The 22283-nt window shown below is 41.1% G+C and overlaps 1 protein-coding gene across 2 annotated transcripts in view; it reads left to right on the forward strand.

Annotated features, from left to right (window-relative positions):
• The window catches only part of rhbdl1 (rhomboid, veinlet-like 1), a 45504-nt gene that overhangs the window by 8359 nt on the left and 14862 nt on the right, over positions 1-22283 (forward strand). For both annotated transcript variants that reach the window (XM_084342842.1, XM_084342843.1), the window contains exons 3-5: positions 6813-7037; positions 7898-8046; positions 8195-8307. In XM_084342842.1, coding sequence (XP_084198968.1) covers positions 6813-7037; positions 7898-8046; positions 8195-8307 — 487 coding nt within the window. The remainder of the gene's footprint in view (positions 1-6812; positions 7038-7897; positions 8047-8194; positions 8308-22283) is intronic.

Below are 22283 nucleotides of genomic sequence, written 5' to 3' on the forward strand. Positions count from 1 at the left end.
CAGGCATAAAGCACCCAGATTAATTTGACATAACGCCATTCCTGGCATATTTTAACTTCCGTTAAGCTCATTCCCCCTCTCTTGCCTTCTCTCTTTATTTATCAGTCTATTTATTTTTTTATGTCTTTCTCTCTCCTTGTGTTGTGCTGCCCATGGTTTGTAATGACAGCCCCACAAGGCCACTCACTTTGGAGCAGATCCCATATCTGGAGCCACTACAGAGAGATGAGCATAGAGGTGCTGCACCCACAGTGCAGCCTCTCCATTTCACCAAGCCTCTTTCCTGGAAGTGCACAGCTATCTTCCTCCGCCATTCTTGTGAAGTGTTGTTCTTCTTTTTGATCCATCTCATTTCAGCGCATTCTCATCTTCAACCCTCCGTCCTCAAGCTGTGTAATATTACCCCCCTTCCCTCCTGTTTTGAACCTGCCTCCTTGAACCCTCAGATCTCATTTCCTTCTCTTTCATTCGACGCTCCTTGCGAGCATATGTTAGGTGGGAGGGAAAAAAAACCCTGCCTTGCCTCCGACGGCATCAGGGAGACACTTTTGAAATTGCCCATCAGCCAAATGCAAATTGCCTTCGATTAGCCCGGCATTGGTGGTAGCAGGCAGTAATCTGAGGCAATTTGAGAACGCCCAGCCTCACACAGAAATCGACCTCCAGGTCTGATTTTATAGATTTGTCTGATACGCGCATGTGACGGCACGCAGACCATACCCATGCATACAATTAGCATACATACAGACGCTTTAAAGCATTTTAATATTAATTAATTCAGCCGCCCACTTCCTCTGAGTCTGCCTAGCTACTCCCCTTCTCCCTGATAGACACACACTGTCTCAAACACAGACAGACTCTCATTCATACACATGAGCCCTGCCACTACAGATTTGCTGACTAATTTAGAGGATATTCGAATGTTAATGTGAACCTGGACTCCCATCAAGCAGCACGTGATGTCGAGGGATGAGCTACAGGCAGCTGCTCGGATGGTGCTGCACGTAGTATGACATTTTCAACCAGGTCATAGATGAAATACCTCCGGCCTTCTTTCTCTCCTCCTCCTCCTCCTCCTCCTCCTCCTCCTCTTCGCTGCTCTCTGACTTTTACAATTTTTCGCTCGTACATTCTAGTTTCCTGTTTATCTTCAGTTCCCGTCATCGCTCTCAAAACACTGTATTCCTTGCTTTTCATCCAACCCTTCTCCTTCCCCGTCTCCATCCATCTCCATTTTCCTCTCTGTATCTCAGGCGGATTTATAAGCAGCTCTCCAAAGTGTGTGACAGATGACAGTCATGTTTTGATTTGCAAAGTTCAGTGCTACCATTATATCGTTGCCATTGCCTAAATTCCGGTCGCTCTATTGATTTGTTCTCTGGCCTCGATGGAAGATCTAACTCCCCTGCACCATATTAAAATGAACGTGGCGAGGAATGTGTGTCTGTGTGTGTGTGCTCAGTCCATGCCTTTCCGACGCTTTCATCCCACAAGCTGTTGCGATTTCTCTCAGTTGTGTCTCTAGCGGGTGTCTGCAACATCTTTTTGATTTGTTGTTCTACATTTGCTCAGCGCAGCCGTGAATCCATGCCCGCTTCTCTCAACCTCGGTGGGTGTAAATGTTTGAATCGCACCGACAGGCAACAGCTTCTCTGGTGTCTGAGTGTGTGTGCGCGCGTGTGTGTGTGTGTGCGCGCAAGTACAAGACTGTCTCTGTCTCTGGTTCGTGTTCAACCCATCTTTCATGCAGGGCGATCTTAGCCAGAGAGCTCCATCAGTTCAGCCAGAGGGGTGAATAAGTAACGCTCTGCTAAAACCTCTCTTGGGGAACTCGCACACACACGCACGCTCACACTCATACAAATAAACTCGCAAAGAGTCAGGATGTGTATCTGACTGCTAATCGACAAATTCCAAGACATACAGCGCATATTTTACAGGTGGTGACGTTTCCACACAATTAAACACGGACATTTTGTCAATGCAGGATGACCCTGAGGTTCGTACACGGTCGGGCTTTGAGGGGTACGAATCTGTGACAGACGAGCATCTTTTTATGAATCGAAGGTATAACCAGGCCAACCTGAAGCCGGGTGCATTCCCAAGTGTGTAATTGCACGTATCGATTTCTTTAAAGAGACTCATCTGATGCTATCATGTACCAGCTGTGTAATTGAAGAAGTGTGTCATTGTTTTCCTTCGGGTACTAATTTGGCTAATGTTCGACGGAGATCCAAAATGGCTGCCATGGTTAATTACACGGGCGGAGGGTGTATTTTAGAGATTATGGCAGGGGATTGTCGTTGTTCAGGTTGAAGGATTTTTGCTGGACTGGAGGACAACTGTTGCTTTGTGCCTCATTTTTATTTATTTTTTTTCACCCTTCCGCCCAAAAGTTGCACTTACATTTTCTGTTCCCTCAGGAGGAGCAGTTAGAGAAACGCCTATGTAACAATTCAAATGTTCTGCTTTAACCGGGTGAGTCTTTTGTCACATTGGAGGCAGTATTGGAAGAAAGAGAGCACTTACAGAGGGCAGAAACAAACTTCGGGAGACACTCTGCAAGTAGCTGATATACAGTATTTTAAAGTTTTCAAGTGCCCACAGTGCATCTGTCTCCAGGGACACAGATGCTTCCTATCAACATCCCATCCCACACCGAACTCCAGTCAAGGCTTTCTGTTTCAGACGGGTTACAGGCTAAAAGTGCAGCACTTTGCTTAAGTGTCCTAGAGTGAATGTTTGTTTTCTTACTTCTTTTTTTTTTTTTTGTCTTTATTCCTCCAGAGTTTTTAGCACCACAATGATTAAAGCATGAAGGGAAAGGCTGCAAACCGCTGAGGGAGGAAAAAATAACAGGTGGACTCTCATTTTAAAAGGATTTGGGGCGAGAAAGAACCTGAGTATCTGGGTCAAGGTAGAATCAGCAGGGGCTGAGATCTGCAGTGATTTAGATTCTGCTGCGAGAGTGTAGGCGTGAGAGAGGGAGGGAGCAAGGGAGAGGCTGATTTTGGTCTCCTGAATGATTCACAAATGAGATAGTAAATGGGGGTAGTGACACTGCTGGTGCTGGGAAATCACTATGTAAGCTTGTGTATTTGGCACGGCCTTAACTAATAACTTTAAATGATTTACCCCATGTGATAATGAATGTTAGTGAAAGGTGGTCACCGCCATAAACTCTATGGATATATATATATGGATTTGTTTTGTATCTGCAGTGCAGACGCCCGAATGGCCTTTAAACCACGTTTTTTTAATTATTACTAATGAGTATTGAGCTGTGAGGTATTGACCATGTGGTGTAGCTAATTAATCCATCAAGGACAATTGACTGGAGCTGAGAGCAGCATGTACAGTAGGCAACACGCAGCTACCAAGAGCAGGAGGATGGACCCTTGCTGTTTGACACACACATACTCTGCTGTCAGTTTGGCCCATTCAGCCATCCCTAAAGGGGATACTATCTTTATCTTTGTGCTCTTAGCCTCGGCATCAATTATTCCCTGGCAGACGTTGCTTCGTCAGGGAAGCTCCATCGTTACTGATGCCCAAGTCAGAGCTCTCCCCCCCCCGCTGCCTCCAGTGTTTTATGTGGTATCATGTTATTTTCGTCACACTTTGCCCCGTCGCTCCACTTGAAACTCAGGTTTTGGCTGCTCACACGCACCTTATTGTGTCGTTCGGCGTCGCTCTCCTGTCGTCACTTCAAAAGGCTGCTAATGCTCACTTTAGAGGCGCCGGCCTTGCATGTCAGGGTAGGGGAAGCGGAGTGACAGCTATGCTTAGCCGCGTCTCGTGGGAACAAATTCTCGCAGAGGCGGTATGAATGGGAGAGAGGAAAACGGTGTAAAGTGGAAAGGCGGTAGGTGTTTTGTCACCGAGCCCAACACGGATTGAAATAAAGTCAGGCACAGAGACTTTATTTAGAAAAGAAAGCCAACAGAGGAAGAAAACACATTATATTTATATTCCCTAACCTCTCTGCTCCACCTCTCCTCTTTCTCATTGTGAATTCGACATTATGAGGATATTTAGAAAGGAGACGTCTCACCTTCACCGTCCACTGGTGGCCTCCGGAATCTGTGAATCGAGCTCACCCAGGCAGGCATCTCCTCTTCCCTCTTTAATTTCCCCCCTCTCTGCCTGCTAATGTCCCTCTACTCCTCTTCTTCTGCTTTCACTCCCTGCCTCAAGTATAGCATAATTGCATTTTCCAGGCCTGATTTCCATACTAAATATGCATCCCTCCCATCTGCAGGAGAGCCAGCAGCCCAAGCTTGACACCGTTCCGGTTATCATCGTGCAACAGGCTCTCGCACCCTCACTGTACAACCACCAGTGTCATAATTACCCACAGTTAGGGTAGTTACCACATTTTGCTCTGCTAACTTCCAAAAGGGATTAGCATGTCTTCTTTTTTTAGTTTTTCTGAGTGATTTCCTGAAAAGGGGGGAAAACAGGACAGCTGCTCCATTTGTGAAGCGATCTGTTCATTCCCTCTACATTATTTGCTCATTTATTTACAGTCTTTGTCCTCCAGTATATTTAGCTCATTAGCTTTTATTGCTATTGACCCACAATTTCTTTCACCCTGCCCCTGCTGTGTCTACATATAACGAGTCTACAAGCAGCAGGACCTGGCTAATGAATTACGGATGGTGTACTTTACTGGGTAGTTGTACTTCCAACAGGCCCCCTCCTGATGTTTTAATACACTTAATATGACGCTGCCATATTGTCTGATGTTACCATGATGAGAATTGTATTCATAAGGTCTGCTGTTGTAGGTTTATGCAGTTAAGGGAAGCAGCTGCTGCCTACATGCCCTCTTTCTCTTTCGCACTGCATTTCCTAGAAGCTAATTCTCATTACGTGCCACATCACATCATAACACATGATTTAGAGATAATAGCTAAGTCAGCCAGTCGTCCTCAAAGGAGCTGTATTGTTTTAGCTTCACCAGAGAGAGTAGGCATCTGGCATTGCCATAAATTAAATCTTTACCTGTAAAGCATACACGCTTGTCGCCTCTAAGGAAACGCCGATATTGGCTTGAAAGGATCCCCGCTGTGGGTAGCTGGTCAGACAGTTTTTTTCACTGGTTACTCTGGCGGAAAAAGAGCTCTCTGCGTTGTTATCCTGGCGGTTCTCTGCCTCGGCTGTCAAAATAGTGGCATTAGGATAGTTTTCATCCTAAGCCTCTATTAAAGAACTTATCAAGAGCCGGTCCCGTTGGCCTGCAGGCTGCTGCAGAGCTCCTGCTCACTAAGCAAACCTGGAGTCTGTGATAACATGAATATACACACACACACACACATACGTGCGCACACACTCTCTCTCTTTTGGTAGAATGGTTCCTCTTAACAAAAAGATTTGCTTTTCAAGGGCAAAATCACTTCAGCAGCCCATTTGTTATGATGTCTGCGCTGCAATCAAGCCTGCCGACAGTCACACTTGCATTCTATCAAAAACAAAAAACACTTATACATTATTTAAGTTTCTTATCAGCCATCAGTGTTCAGCCGGAGCGCTGTCAACTCTCTTGTGTCAAAAAAGTGGTCACCAGTTGTTTTTACATGTGTGGCTTTGATACAAAATAGTTCAATAAAAACACTCACTGCAGATTTATTAAGCAGTAAGTGCCGTTCACCTCCTAATTTCTCGTTAGTTGGTGTAAAATCTGCCATATAGACAGTATTTTCACTAAACATCCGCATAAAGCTTTCATTACCAGCATCTATTCTTTATCTCTGCGTCACACAGATGGGACTGAAAAGACTGTCAGTGTGTTTGTTGAACAAAAGAAGATTTGAGCACATTCAAGATGCTGATTAATCGTTTTGTGTGAGAAACTGTTCTCAGTCATTTTAGCCTCATTTTGTTCAGAATAAGTGATTTCCATTAGTCAACACATCCCCCCCCCAAAAAAGGGTTTGAAAACCTTGAAGTCACACAAAATGAAAGTTAAAAATAAAGTTAAAAATACAGACAGGAATTAACCACTGAATGCAGCAATGCCCAAAAAAGAAGCTTCACTGTTTGTTGAAGTGCTGAACACTGTTGGGAGAAGAGACAGTGTCCTTAGTATAACAAGTATAACTTAGGCCTACATAAACCGTCATGCTAACCCTTGTGAAATCAGTCCTTTATCAATGTTGGCTCCCCGTCTAGGATGATTAGTCACACTGATGAGCTTCCCACAGATTATATGAAAAGAAGCCATCCTCCTTTACTGATGTTTGATCCACTTAGCTTGAAGAAAGTTATGGATTTAATTGCTAAAATGAAGAATTCAGCAGCAGGCAATGATGAGATCCGCTCAGCCTGGTAAGGTGTCCTCCAGCTGCTGACAGCAAAGCTCATAAAAACAACTTGAGTTTATTGCAAAAATGACATCGAGTCATCAAGTAGCAAAAACAAACACAGCAAATGAATGCAAAGCTGTTTGCTGTTTGACATTTTGGGAAATGTGCTTATTTGTTCTCTAGCCGAGAGATATATGAGGCGATTTTTACCATTGTCATATCTGTCCAATAAATATAAGGCTACAGCTAACGGTTGGTTGTAAGTGATCTGTTTTTTGAACATTAAAGCTTGAAAACCTTCTAGGAGATACCCAAAATAAAAGTATGAGCTAATGTCTTTCTATAATTATGGCAACTCCACAAAGAAAAAGTAAACAGATTTTTGTGAGTCTAAGTTTAGAAAATGATTATTCTTGGTTTCTTCAAAATCCGTGCCGTTGCCTCCAACATATTGTTCTGAACTCTTGAGAGTGATATATTCGTATGTTTTAACCTTTTCCTCAGATGAGCAGTAAGCGCTCCAGCAGTTTCCGACGGGCCATTGCCAATGGCCGCCGCACACTGCAGAGGGAGATCCTGCTGGACGAGACGGGGCTGGGTCTGTACAAACGCTTTGTTCGCTATGTGGCCTACGAGATCCTGCCCTGCGAGACAGACAGACGCTGGTACTTCCACCAGAACCGCCTCTGTCCCCCACCTGTCTTCATCGCCATCGTCACCATCGTGCAGGTGAGATTTAGGAGGTGATGTTTGGCCTGCTATATTTAACTTGAGTATGTGCTACTAACCCACAGCACTGACTTTAGACTGTTCTGTTGGCTCAGTCGTTCGCTTCAGACCCACTGAAAAGATTTTCTGCCTTTGATCACACGCTTTTTACTGTGAGCTCGCTATGAGCTGGTAACCCATTTGGGAGTCAGGAGCTTAGTGGGTGCATTTAATGCCATTCCTCCGAGCTGAAACCCTCAGACAGCCTCCATTTTCAGAACCTGATTTTGGGAGTTGGAAACCAGGTCAGTGAGCACCCTGGCCTCCACAGTGGCATTAAATGACCTATTATGTACATTTAAAAAAAAAAAAGAAGAAGCCACTAACACAAAAACGCCCTCACGGACCACTGTTGAATGGTTGGGGATTAAGTGGCGAAAATAACCTCCAGCTTCTTCACGAAACTTCAACCTTTTCCTCCTGAAATCATCATAATTCTGAGGAAAGAAAGCCAAGTGCTCTCATAATGCCTCCAAATGGCACTGAATGGTCTGTAATGACAATGAGGATGTGATAATAACGGTTCACATTCATTTTAATTCACAGAGACAATGAGTCATTATTCTATGAAAAGAAATTAATGGAATTGAACCAGATGTGGCGGGGGGGTTTGTGCAGGCACTAATTGTCTCCACGAGTCTAATAAGCATCAGCTGAGGAATACAGAAAGACAAGAAAATATTGTGCGTCTTTCATTCAGCACAATGGGTTTTGTTTTGCAGCACATTTTCCACCTTTATACCAGCAGTCTGCAGAGAGAGCCTGTAACGGGTATGTCAGCAAGAACTGACAGTTTCATGTCAATTCTGTGTCTGTTGCAGATTATTGTGTTCATGTGCTATGGCATCATGCTAAACAAGTGGGTACTGCAGACCTATCAGCCCGACTTCATGAAGAGCCCTCTGGTCTACCATCCCGGCCACCGAGCACAAGTGTGGCGCTTCTTCAGCTACATGTTCATGCACGTTGGGTACGAACCTCCACTCTACCGCATGTTCATTTCTGCTGGACTGGTTGGATTAATATTTGGTTGCTTGTACCAGATGTTGCACTGCGGCAGGAGGAACAATTGTTATGCCGTCATTGAATCTTGTTCTCTTTCTTTGCTCTCTCCGCAGTTTGGAACAGCTGGGGTTCAATGCTTTACTGCAGCTGATGATTGGCGTTCCTTTGGAGATGGTCCACGGCATCTTACGAATAAGTCTCCTTTACATGGCTGGAGTGCTTGCTGGTGAGTGTCTTATTATATTAGTATGTAGTATAAGTATGTAAAGCAGTGGTTCCTAAAGTGGGAGCCTCAAGACATAATTCATTTCCCTTTGTTTTAGCTGTGCCTTCTTAATAACGTTTTGCCTCAAAAGGATTCAACATTTAAAAGCATCGCACAAAAAACTTTTTATATTACATTTGCAAACATACTGAACAAATCAAAACGGAAGAAATAAGAAATAACAATGCTGCAGCCAAGACTGTTTACATGCCAGCCCTTCTTTTGAACACATACATTTATAATCAGCACAGTTTATTTTTGTAATTCACTACATATGGGCAAATCTGTAGACATATATTAAACCCTAATCGCAATTTTGCAAAGGTTCATATTATTTAACTTTTATTGTTTTAACTTTGTCAAATGTTTTACATCAGTGTTGTTTTGTCAGTTAGTTAAAATACACTCTCATAAGAGATATTCATGGTGTCATTTTAAAAAGTGTGTGTTGTGTGGATGAGCTTGGAGTGGGGTTGCCATGTAAAAAAAAATATATATATATATGGCTATAGAAGTTACTATGCAGTAATATAGCATGTACTTAAGATATAGTTCGCAAATGTTGCAACCGGTTTGGATTGTGCAATGTGGAGAACAATGTTATGGAAAGAAAAGGCAGCTGTTTTCTCTTTTTTGCCCTTTTTGTATATTTTTCGCATGTACGCTATTCACAGTATCTATGAAGGATTGGAACTGCCAAAATCAAAATTAAAGTAAAATAGATAAATTGTTTAATGAATAGATTAATATGGCATTAAATGCACCTAAAATCATATTCAAATTAAACCTAGGCATAAGTTATTTTTTTAAATGTGACATAAATTGACTTTTCTGTTTTAAAATCTTATGTATTTCTTTATATTATTATATTATATTATATTTTTATTAATTAATTTACATTTACTTTGCCAGTTAATTTTTTATTTTATTTACTAATTAAGTAATTTTTAACTGTATTTATATATATATATATATATATATATATATATATATATATATAAAATGACATATTTAGTTTTTTGCTTTATTCTTCCGGTTTATGCCTCCATAACAATATATTTCTTATTACTTATATAAATGCTTTATTTGTTTTGTTGGTAACTTCATTATTTATCAAGTTAAAGGTTTTGTGTTGCATTTCACATTTGCTGCATAATAGCATCAACTGCACTTCCAGTGAGACTGAATTAGTTAGCATCTTGTCCCAGAGTTGACATCCATGAGTCAGCCAGTTTGATGGCTTTGACAAATCCGACCCGGCTGGTGGCCCAGACCTTTGAAAAGAAGAGTTACCAAACTGAATGCAGCGGAGTGACTCACTGCAGCACTCAAGTCTTTGTTGACAAGAAACCTCATTAACTTTCATCCTCCTCCGAGCCAGTTTGCAGATTGGAAATTTTAAATCCATGCTGATTGCTGGATGTGGTCCCTCACTGCGTTTTTTTTTTTTTTCCCTTTTTTTTTTTGCCGTTAATGCGTATTTTCAGAAGTCATATCAACACAGCTGCATAAACCTCTTCTCCCTTTCATCCTCACTGGGAACAATTCCTGTCTTGGATCTCATAAATCTCTTGCTAACCATTATTTGATTACTGTCGAGAGCAATAGCCTAATTCATAGTGAGCTATATTCATTCATTTCCAGTAACGTGATTTTTAGGCCTTCTTTTCTATGTGAGTAAAAATTCTTTATTTTTCTCTTGCTGTCGTCTTTCTGCTCGCACAGTAATAAAATGGAGTTAAGCTGCTCAAAACTCCTCGTTCTCTGTAAACGTCAGACCCTCACTCCCCTATCCACGCATGCATACACCCTCTTAACACTCATGAATTATTGTAACTTTGATTTATTTTAACCATGATGACAGAGAGAGAGAGCGAGCGAGCAAGCAAGCGAGCATGGGAAAAGTGGGAGAGTAATGCAGGGTTCCTCTCTGGGGAATTAGCCTAAGTGCAGTTTGAGATGCTGTTTGGAGATTTAAGCTGCATCCTGAATTAGAAAGCAGGAGAAGGCAGCGAGGAGGAGATGGTGATATTTGTGCCCCCAGAGCCTGGACTCGAATGCATTCATTAGAATTTCTCTGCTCGAGTTACATTGTAGAGATGAAAAATTGAATTGCTGTAGTGCGAGGTGGAGCTGTGTGCAACTGTCTGGAATGAAATTAGAGTATTACTGCTTTTAATTTTCAACACAATATAACACAACATCAGCTGTATTTGGTCGATTTTGAGTTTGAGCTGTCTCATGCTCGAAGATGATGAACAGCTTTTAAAAAAAAATAATTTCACTGTCTCTTGATGGATGGTTGGTGGAGTTGAAATTGGAGCAGCGATGGCACAATATTTAGAAAGCAGGTCGGGAAATGAACGTGTAATTCTTCTGTGTTTTGGAGGAGTCGGTAGGCGTTAATGACACTCCCAGGGTTAATGACAAGAGGCAAGATCGCTCAGTCTGGCAGGAGGAGACAGCACTGCCGCCTGAAGGTGAGACGTCAGACGAAGGGAAAATATATAATATAATATATAATTCGAAAATATGTAGATCTAACAGACGGATTCATGTTAAATATAGGATCCATTTATCCGTTCTCCATTTTACTGATCTTCTTAAATGTGTGTCTGAGTTTGTGTGCAGGCAACACTGCCTCACACTTTGCATTTTCCCAGTATTCCCTCAGTCTCTGTAAACTTAGAATCGCTGGTGGATGTTAGGAAATGCCCGGCGCTTTCGATTACTCAGTGAAAGTCTTGATTTTTTTTCCCCTCCTCCTTCCCCATTTTGTTGCCCATGGCTGTCTCATGTTTATATTCATGCGGTGTTATTCTAGCTCATGAGTTCAATCATGTCGGCTGTTGCTATCAGCTCTTGTACGCATGTTGCTTGTTATTTTTGTGCGGCGGCGGAGCTTTCAGGTTATAGCTGCACTCACTGTGTGCATTTATGGAGCAACTCGCTGCAGGTATTGCACTTTTATGTGTGACTTAACACACTGCACAAATTTCTGCACCGCAGGGCTTGCTTTCAAAGCCAAAAGAAAGGGGTTATTCTTTTTGAAGATTCCTCAATTACTTCAAAAGTTTACAACTGTTCTTGCAGATATGCATATGTCACACGCATGAACCCATCTATGCAGTTGCTATCTTGAAAATAGTGAATGTTTCAATTTAAAAAAAGACGATAAATTAGTTTGATTAAGTACAAGGATTCAGTCTAGGTAGGTCAGATAGTCCTATATACTCATCTGTACACCTTGGATATGACCTGATCTTATATCTGGTCCTGCACTGTAGTGCACCCTCTGAAAATAAAGTATGACATTGCACATTCTGTCCTTGGATGTGTGCTGACAAAAGGAACAATTGAGTAATTATTTTCTGACAGTGCTGTTCAGACGCTGGTCGTTGTCCTTGCTCACTTTGCATCCACTCAGTATTCCTTCATGGCTCTGCTCTGCTGCACTAACAGTAACTGAAGAGCTCCAGTTGAATTTCATCTTTCCAAATATGAACAGTTAGAATTTCAGACTGTATTGAGTGGATGAATATAAATGTTGAGTCATATTCAGTATTTCCATCCAACTCCACATCAAAGAAAAGAAGCGGGGACCTTTTTTCCCCCATCTTCTGTCTTTTTTCCCCTTCATTCTCTTCCGGCGCTCCTTCCCTCGGGCCATCGGCTCCTTCAGCTTCTTCATGTGCTTCAGGACATCAACAGGTGCCAGAACACCATGTTTTTCCTCGTAGCATTGTGTGAGCCTCAGGGTGTCTACCTCCCTTAACACCTTCAGTTGAGACAATCCAAATCTTCCAGCAGCCTCTCACAACATCAAGACAGATTCTGCCGTCTCACCGCGTCCCCCGCTCAACCCAGAGATCAGTGTGTGGCTGAGGTTTAGTGTTGAAAATAATGTCTATTTTTTGTGTTTGCTGCCTGTCACAGTTGGTTCTGCAGTCTTCAATGTGACAAAACAAAGACTTGGGGCAAAGCTTTCACTGTGAGTCATTGGATTTTTTTTGCTGAGACAGCAACAAATTCTGGTGGAAACAGAAGCTGGTGCTGGCTTCACATTTGGCCGTAAAGAAGAAGTTGTAATGAAGCATGAAAGAAACATGTGTTAAAAACCTGACCTTACTTAGAGGAAACAGAAGTGTTGGTGTGTGTCCTGCATTTCAGTACCCTCTTTTCTGTTTGCAGTTGTAGAAAAATAATCTTTTTGCCCTGGCCGAAGGCATTATCTTTTGGGTTGTACATCTGTTCAGCCCATTCTTGTGAACGCAATATCTCAGGAATGCTTTGAGGGTGAATACACAGCATGTTTTTTTTCTGCAATCATATACATCAATATCTTCACGTATTACTTCCTTCAAAGTCTTCGCTACATATTTTATATGAGTCCTGATAGACATGGATGCAAACTGCAACTTGACCGGTATACGGAGGCATACAACTGCAATGGCGGTAAATCTGCTTTAAAAATATCTTAATTGGATTTGTTGTGGTTTATTTATTTATTTATTTAAGAGAAGAATGCAAAGAATATTCACTGAGCTGACTAATGCCTCATATCGTGGCATTTAATTTCCAGATTTCCAGATGGGCTTTTTAAAGAAATAAATATATGCATAGTGTAATAAAAAATACAATCAAAATGCAATAAAATACATATGCAAATATACCAAACAGACAACAAGTATAAGATATGAATGGTAATAAAAGTGCAATAAAGAAGAATACAAATTCATAAGGATAGACGCCTCATCTCATCTCTGGCGACGTGCCTGATTATTCTTCACAAACTGTTTCAAAGTGCACTAAAGTTACAGGTACTTTTTAGTTTTAATTACAAATTTTGCTTCAAAACATATGATTAGAATGTTAAATACTGTATGATGCGGTGTTAAAGATTAAATAACCCATCAGTACAAGATGTTAAACTTAGCTCCATTTCAACCAACTACAGTATTAAAGTACTGATTACATATTAATTAATGATAATGAGCTAATCATTATTACCTCTAATTTAACACTAACATGGGCCGTTATGCGTATTGAGTGCGTTTACTTTTCATAATTCAATTAAAATTCACTTTAAGCTAATTAGAATTGTAACTAATAATTATTTCCAATACTACTTAATCTGACAATTATTAATTTCATTGTTTATGAGTATGACATTTCCCCATGACACCCTCTCTCAGCTCAAGTAGACGTCCTCACATGTCTTATTTCACTCAACCAAAAGTCCTAAACCCAAAGGTCTTCACTTTACAGTAATATATGGTAAAGACAAAGACATTTCAGAAGCTGGGAGGAGAGAATATTTTTGTGAATACCTCTTCCACCAATGTCCCTGGACAAATTAAGGTTAAAAATATTCCTGTATATGCACTTGAGTTACTGAACAGGAAACCCTGAGAGGTTTCACTGTATCACTGAGCACCACAAGAGCAGGCGGATTGATTCTCCAACCTCTGGGGGAGCAAATTATGCAGGAAGATCCTCTCCTCCCTGTGTCCAGGAGCCTGTTAACAGAAAATTAACTGTTAACTATAATAAACTGGCCAACCACTGTTATTGGTGCTTATTGGTGTCTTCAGTCAAGAGGAGACATGTGGCCTGGTGTCGTTTGAGGCCTGTTGGGCAGTATTAATTGATTAATTGTTGTGAGCCAGTTGATTGTCATTACTTAAAAGCAGCATGAAAAGCCACATGTTATGTTTAATCCTTCAGCGGTTGATTAACATTGTCAACTTTCTGCAGCGGCCTTAAGACTCGCTGTACCGTTGGTCCTAATTTAGCCTGATGATTGTTCGTGCATTGTCTCATGCTAATAAAAGCCTATTCAGTCTGTGAATAACTGGAGGTGTTCAGGCTTATTTGTGCCTCTGTTCCACTACCATTCCCAGGTTCCTGTTATATAACTGATTGATGCTTTAAAGCACACTGCACGTATTTATGCAGAGTAAATATGATTTTATATGCTGCCAGTGAGTAGAGGACCTTGGTGCATGGCCAAGAGTGACTTTGTCCATCATCCATTTTGCTAATGTTTGATGTTTGGTCAAAGCACACAAGCTGCAACTTATTCTCTTTCATTGAAAACCCCAAAAGCCTAAAAATACAGCCTAGGGATCAAATCTATAAATTAAATGAACAAATTCAATTAAGTAATTAAAAAAATAACAATAGAGTTTTTCTACTTTGATGTTAGATTTCAGGATGCAACTGGTAACAGATTAACTTCATAGGTCTTTTTCACTGTTATATGTTGATTATTTGTATTAATGTGTTGTTGTTTTTTTGTCCATGTGATGAAGAGGGACAACACTATAGATGTTTTCTTCAGTAGTTTAGTAGTATTTGACCAAAAACATTGACTCAAGGTACACCTATTATCTTTTTCCAGAACTTTTTTAACTGCAATTCACGGTCTTTCTTAGAAGAACACTCTGAAAGCTCTGTGAAGCTCAAGATAGATTTATAAGAGGACTTGAGATGGGTTGTTTTGTTGCTGTTTTTTTTAAGTGCGTTATGAAACTTCCTGATGCTTTAAAGTATATTAAACTGAAACTTTCAAAGTTGATTCACAGTGGTGCTTGAGAAAGTTTGACTGCGAATAGTGGGATTTTTGGGGAAAATAGAGGTTGAGTCAGACAAACCGACACTGCCGCACCTTCAGATTGCATTGGCAACAAAACTCAGTTAATGAGGAAGAGATGGAGATAAAGAGATAAGGAAGAGAGAGGAAGCATCAGAGAACAAAAGGCTGAAATAAATAACTCCCAGTGCCAGAGGGGGTGTGACTCGGTCCCTGCATCTCACACTTTGGGTCTCACTTATGTTGAGCTGTGGTGTAGAGCTGTTCAACAATGCGCTGATTTGATTGGTTGGAGTCTGGGAAGGTTTGTGTGGAGCAGGAGGTGTTTTTAAGACCATGAGAGCTGTGGTGTTGTCTTTGTGTTGCTATTGGCAGTTAAATACCAATTATTTCTTGCTCGCTTTTACTTGGGTGGGCCAGATTTCTGTCTTTTAGCTAACTTTAGCTGTGGAGCGCTATATGTCCAAAAACAATGGTGTTGCGCACAGTGCTGAAGAGTCTGCTCCTGTGTTTCTGATGTACTCCCCTGGTGCTGAGCTGAACTGAGGAGGCAGGGTGACCTTGGTGCTTTGCAGAGGCTGCCAGCGTGATTATGGTAATTCCTACCCCCCATCCTCCATCCCACCCCACAGTCAACTCTTCCTAGGTGACACCAAGCTCACTTCCCCTACAACCACCCCCTGCAGCCTTGCTGATAACAACACCAAGGATGATGAATATTTCTACTACAGTGCTGCCTAATTGAAGGTAGCCCATTTGCGTGCAGCGAGCCCGCTATGTTTATGGGTGTCCGTTTGCATCTGTGAAGCCAATCCAGGACAGCAATATTTGTCAGGCACTCTGTTGGATTAGAGATGAGGCTATTCCTCTGTTCAGTTTATATTACATTTAGTTAGTGGTTAGTTTCAAGGTCCTCGGAAGATGAAGCACATCACCCACGCTGTACCCATCGCTGTGGCTTAATAACCTTGAACACAGGAAGTGATTTCATGCTTTTTTATGGAAGAATTTTGAGCAATATCCATCCAAGGTCAGCCATTGTGCTTGTTCGCTGAAAGGCAGTCGTGAGTGATAACCGCTTTGGTCATGACGATATTTTATGTTTTTTGTATATTACAGCTGTTCTTATGGCATATACAACATCCGGAGCTTTTTTGGACGTACACTCGCTAATCTCTAAATTTTCTCTCATTGCCTCTTCAGTTATAGCCATGCTCATATGCCCACACACACTCTTCCAGATCAGATATGATTATACTTTTCCACTCATGGTTGGAGCTGTGCTGAGCGGTTTCCTCTCAGCAGCTCCAAGGATGTGACTTGTAGACACTATTGATTTTTCCTGATCCCCCTTGAGCTCTGGGGGAGTATAGATATTATCATATTTTTTCCCCTGTGGCAAATTTGGACGGGGCAGAAAAGTGTTGGAATAAACAGAATCAATCTCTAAGGAATCCAAGGGCAAGGTGTGTTTACAGTGGCAGTGTTGGCACATAGTGAAACTGATGAATAGTATCCATCCCTCCAGGCTTTGATGAGTTTGGCATGATGGGCCTGTCATGATAACTACTTTGACTTTTGTATTGCAATGTTGTTTTGCATTAAATTATATTATTGTCATTTTAAGGTCCAGTGTGTAGGATTAAGGGGCAGAAATGAAATATGATATTCATAATTATGTTTTTGTTAGTGTATAGTCACCTGAAAATAAGAATTATTGTGTTTTCTTTACCTTAGAATGAGCCTTTCAAATCTACAGAGGGAGCAGGTGCTCTTCCACGCAGTCCTCCATGTTTCACTGCCATGTTTCTCGTAACCCAGAACGGAAAAAACAAACACTGGCTCTGAACAGGGCCGTTTTTGCTTTTTTTTTGCAGCCACTGTATGGGAGGGAGACATGTGGGGTGTTCAGTTGGTGCCAATCTGCAGCCACACTGCTAGATGCCAGTAAATCCTACACACGGGTCCTTTGGCAGGCGGTTTTCTGCCAATCCATTTTCTGCCACTTTTGGTTGGGTTACATCCAAGGTCATGTCCATTTATTGATAAGTCGATAAGATAAGATATGTACGATGATATATAACAGGACTATTCAACTATTTGAAAAAAAAAAACGGTGTGCCAAGGGGCCTAATTATTTACATCCTCTATGTCTGACTTGTGAAGCTAGGAATTTGAATGTGTTCAAAAAAGGAACTTTCATTTTTTCTATGCTTTATTTATTATCTTTTGCAGTTGAAAAAAGAAACCTTCTGCATACAAAAGCGCAGAAGAAAATCAATGCTCCTTTTTTACCTTTGAAGTAGGTTTGACTCTCTCTTCAGTTAGACTCTCCGAAATTCCTTCTGCTTAAACAGCCTGGGTTCAAACTTTTTAATCAGATAAGAGGTTTCTGTGCTTGGCAACAGACGGAACTAATGAATAGGCCGATTAGCCTACTAATAAAAAGATCAAAGGGCCTGAGTGAAATTGTTAAAGGGCTGCATTCAGCCCGCCGCTTGAATAGACGCAATATAGGATATGTACAATACCCTGATAACCTAATTATCGTGACAGGCGTAGGCATCAGTGCTGGAGTTGGTGTTGTATTTTTTTGGTTGGGGTTCTTTTATTTATGTTTACAAAAGAGATTCTTATTCATGTTATGTCCTGACTCTGGATGTATGCCTCTCTATTGAAGTTGTTCGTCTAATGATCTGGGTCGACTGCAGTGTAGAAGCGCAGGTGAGCTGTGTTTTGTCGCTTTGAGGATGCTGACAGGTTGGATGCTCCTCCACAGCTTGAAACTGCAAATAAATAAAACTTTGCAGGCTGCAACTTTCCCTTCACATCATCTTAGGGGTTCTTCCCTCCCGCCCACGCTCCACCAGGGCACGAGGAGATGGATGAAGATATAAGATGGATAAGGACTGATTGCGCGTCATGCTGCTCCACTTTAAGGAAAGCATCAGTGACAGAGATGATATTTCCCTTATCTCTTTCTGCCTGGATGACACAGAGGAGTCCATCTCCTTCCCAGGTGGAAAATATCTTTAATAAAGCTCCCTTAGTCTGACAGCACTATTATAGTTGAAATGAGGCTTTCAAGTGGACGCCAATCTATTAAATGACATTTGAAGCCATGAGCTTTTCAAATAGACTGTAAAGTAGACAAAAGACTGTATGACAGATGATCTGTCTCCAGCTGGGTCACCCTGACATTTACTTTTATTTACTTCAGTCACCTGTAAAACTGCGTCGGCTCATATACCAAAACTAATATAAGTTGCCCTCCAAAATCAAATATCATCCAGGGGGCCTTGTGCTAAAATGAGGAATTAATTGATTCTTTTTTTTTAATGAAAGGGTTCTTCTTCAAAAACGTCAACAATTTGTGTAAAAAGTAGAATCTTTGAAAAATGTACATGAATTTCAGAATATCTTAGTATTTGGTATGTGACTTGAATATTCCCACCACCGTGTTTAACTGTGGGTTTGAAACACTATGGCATCATTCTCTCTCCTGTTCGTCTCCGTACTGTTACTGCCATAAATCTTAAACTTGGATTCAACAATAAATAGGACTTTTTTTTCCCAGTCATCCTATGGGAAACTCTGGGGTTTTTTTTAGCCTACCTCAAGTGTTTGGCCTTGTTTCATCTCACTACAAGACAGCCTTCCTTTAACGGTGCTTTTGCTGATTGGAGTCTTGTGTTTATTTAGGAAATTCTGTATCTGTGATGAAGTTGCTTTTTCTAAGTCGGGAAACTAAGCTTGATGAATTGATCCTCTAATGGTGTGGTCACTTCGGGTCTGCCTCATTGTGCATTCGATACAACTGATCCAGTTTTTGTAAAGCGTTTTAGACGCAACTACCACAAAACCTAAATACCAATGACTACTGTTTGTTGCTAAATAAAGCCCCTCTTTGCTTCGAATAACAATTATATACATATATATATCATAGTCAGCAAGTTCTGAACCTGAGGAAACCTGCTGTTCATCCTTGTCTGTTCTTTGTGTATTTTTAGCTTGAATCAGAAAATAATTCAAGCGAAAGGTACAAACAGCTGCATCATGCTGAAGAAACTATCTGTTCTTTTGTACTTTATGAGCAGAATCTTAAAAATATGACACAGATAAAGAAAAAAAAAACGTAGTCCTGATTGCATTAATGCACTTTTAGTGTGTCGTCTGTAGCACTGTTCCCCATGCGCTCACTCTTCCACTCTTTCCATCAGTCTCCCTCTCTTCCTATTTGTGCTTAGTAAATAAATCTGATCAGGCATTTCCCCAGTTTATTAGCCAACAGAGGCAGCCCTGTGACTACAGGAGTGCTGACTGCAGCACATCTCTGTGCAGGGCCAAAAGATTTAATGCATACAGGATAGATCTGTCTGAGGCGGCATGCACACATAAAGCGAGCTGAGCCTAAAAGGCGACAATCGCACAGCATCAACGGGTAGAGCTTCTCATTACTGACACTTTCCTCTGAGTTTTCTATTGAAATATTTTATGTTTTTATGAAAATGTACTGTTTAAAGAGGTAAAATTCTTTCATGTCTCATAATGTAACGTGCCAAATCCCATTTTTCTGTCTGTCTAGGTCTTCACTCAAAGCTTATATCAATATATTGACTGAATAAATGAATAAAAGGGCTGTACTGGGTGCCAGATTTGCTCATACCCAATACTGACCAAATCACTTGAATAAATAAGCACACATTGTCCTTTGATTGTCCTTTCCTGAGTAATTTATTGGCATCTCAATGCATATTAATGTTATATGTTATACATCCTTTAGGTTTCCATAAAACACCCTCTGGTAGATATCTTTACAAATAAAGAGAGAGATATGTTTTACTTCCTTGATTACATCTTCAGTCTAACAGATTTCACTGTGGCATCTGTGCTTTTTTAAGCTGCTCCAATCAATATTGTCATATTAACAATGGCTCAGATAAGTGTATAATGTGAAATGGCTCGCTCATAGTGACCTTGTTTTGTTTGCCAGGTTAAGTATCATCGCTCTCTTCAGCTTTGTTTACAGATGCAGCAAGCAGCTTTTTTTAGTGATAAAACCCTGACAAACCCACTGTACGCTACCTGTCCAGGACCAAACGACCGCAGACTGTCTTTTCCTTGCGAACATAACAGAGGATTTAGCAGCCAAAGAGCTAAATATTTCCCTCACGAGTTGATGGAAACCAAACAGTTCTAACAAGAGAGTGAATATTGGATTTACATTTGCCTGAAGCACAACTCCAAATGAGTGCTGATGTTTTTCCCTCAGCCAAATGTGTTAATAGTCAAAATGGTCTCCACATAAACTTCATAAACTGAGTGCATGTCAGTGTTGTTACGCTGCCCACCAAAAAATCAATAAATGATAGGACAAGTTATGAGTATGAAAACATGGACCAGGCAAATCTACAGCCACATTATTTTGGGGCCTTTATTGAACAGTGAGGTGAAGAGGCAGAAACAGAGATGGAAGGGGAATGACATGCAACAAAGGTGACATATTGAACCGATGTGTAATATTTAATAGAATATATTCACTAACATCTATTCAACATCTATTCAACAGAATTTGATCATTAAATGCCTCACACATATCAGTCACACATATAGCTAGTCATTAATCACAGTGGATAGCTACCCACATATACAAACTCTAGGAAGCAGACAGTGAAGTGTCAGGTTTGAAAGTGTTTGAGATTAGAGGACACATTTTTAAAAAAAATTTTATTGCAACATTTACTGTTCTCTGGCACAGCCTCCGCTGGAGTGGCTACACAGAGCCACAGCCTCAGGCACTGTCAAACCCTGGCCTTGGATCAGCTTACCATCCCCTGCATGCACCTTATCCCGGAGAGAGTGAAAAACACAAAGTTGACCCATAGCTTCAGGGCAGCCTGGAGTAACAGTAATGTCGTAGCAAGTATGGTTTGACAGAGGCTCAGTCCTCTGAGCTGCAGTGGGGATTATACTGCGGTAGAGTATAGTCCTGAGTGTGTCGCTGACTTTTACTCTATGCAAAATACATCATTTTTACTGTCTACACTGCGGTGCACTTGTGGGTGTTGAAAGCTCACAAAAAGATTTGAGGATGTTGATGATGACTTCGGAGTGGCAACAATAAATAATCTGTCCGTTAGATGCAATGTGTCAAATTGGCGCTGAAATAATCGTTCACCTCACGTCTCAGCTCCTGCTGAGTGCGAGAATCCTAAATCTTAAATCCCCCCTAAGCAGGCGAGCCCACATGACAGCCTGTTTAATATTCATACTGTATTTGGGAGCCTCTCACCAAAGCAGAGCGAGCAGGAAGAGCGAGCAGTTTGTTTCCTCCCTGTAGCGCCGGTCTCGTCTTCTGATCCGGAGGTCTCAGGTTGTCTTCTCTCCTTCACCCACAGATGGTGGTGTCACATCCCTGGCAAGTGTCTCCTATGAAGAGGTGGTCTGGGCTGGTGTTAACAGTCGCGTTAGAAAACAGCCCACCTCGCTGCTCTCAAAGCTGCACAACATTTTTTTTTTATATCTACATTTGATGAAGTTACTGTGTGTAATGTGAAGGAGGTCGCTGGCAGTGATGAACCCACAGAGGAGTTTGCAGTTCCCCTCAGCTATAACGAGCTGTAACTTCAATTTCAGCTTACTGTTTGGGTTTTACAGCCTGCAACTTCACTGTTTTGATTCACCCCTACGGCTCTCCTGGCTCACAGTCGGCTGTTTTCAGCAAAAAAGCTCTAAAAACTCACTACAAAAGGTAGCCAAACAAATATAGTGGAAGTCGGAAACTAACTGGTGAAGACAGTGAAACATTCAGCAGTCAAAGAGACGGATATTTACCTCAGGAATTTACTGAGAGGAAAAGAGAGCTTAAAGGAGAGTGAATATTAGACTTTAATTCACCAGGGGGGCAAAAATGCAGCTCCAAGTGAATGCTAATGATGCTCCTTTTCTCCTGGATGTTTAAATGGGCAAAATGAGGGGAAGGAACATGATTAATATTAATTTCACTTTGCTAAAGCAGTAAAATAAATTAATAAAATTCTATCAATTAATGTTACTGAATCTTTAAGAGCAGTAAAAGACAAAAAATTAACCAAAATCACAATATTACCCAAGCTAAAACTCCAGACGGTATCTTTCATGTCATTCTATCAATATTTAATTAATACATCTTCCGGCTCCACTGTACTGAAGTCATAAATGAACTACATAAAAGTTGTGAAGCTCCGGAGAAGACTAAAAGAAAGACTCAGATGTCTCTGCTGCCGAAGTTGCTCCAATTCAATTTTTCCTTTACTTTGAAGAGATCAGAGACCACATACTGTATGCTACACTGTGTAATTGC

Source organism: Pagrus pagrus (genome assembly GCF_965226575.1).
Source record: "Pagrus pagrus genome assembly, chromosome: 21".
NCBI lineage: Eukaryota > Metazoa > Chordata > Actinopteri > Spariformes > Sparidae > Pagrus > Pagrus pagrus.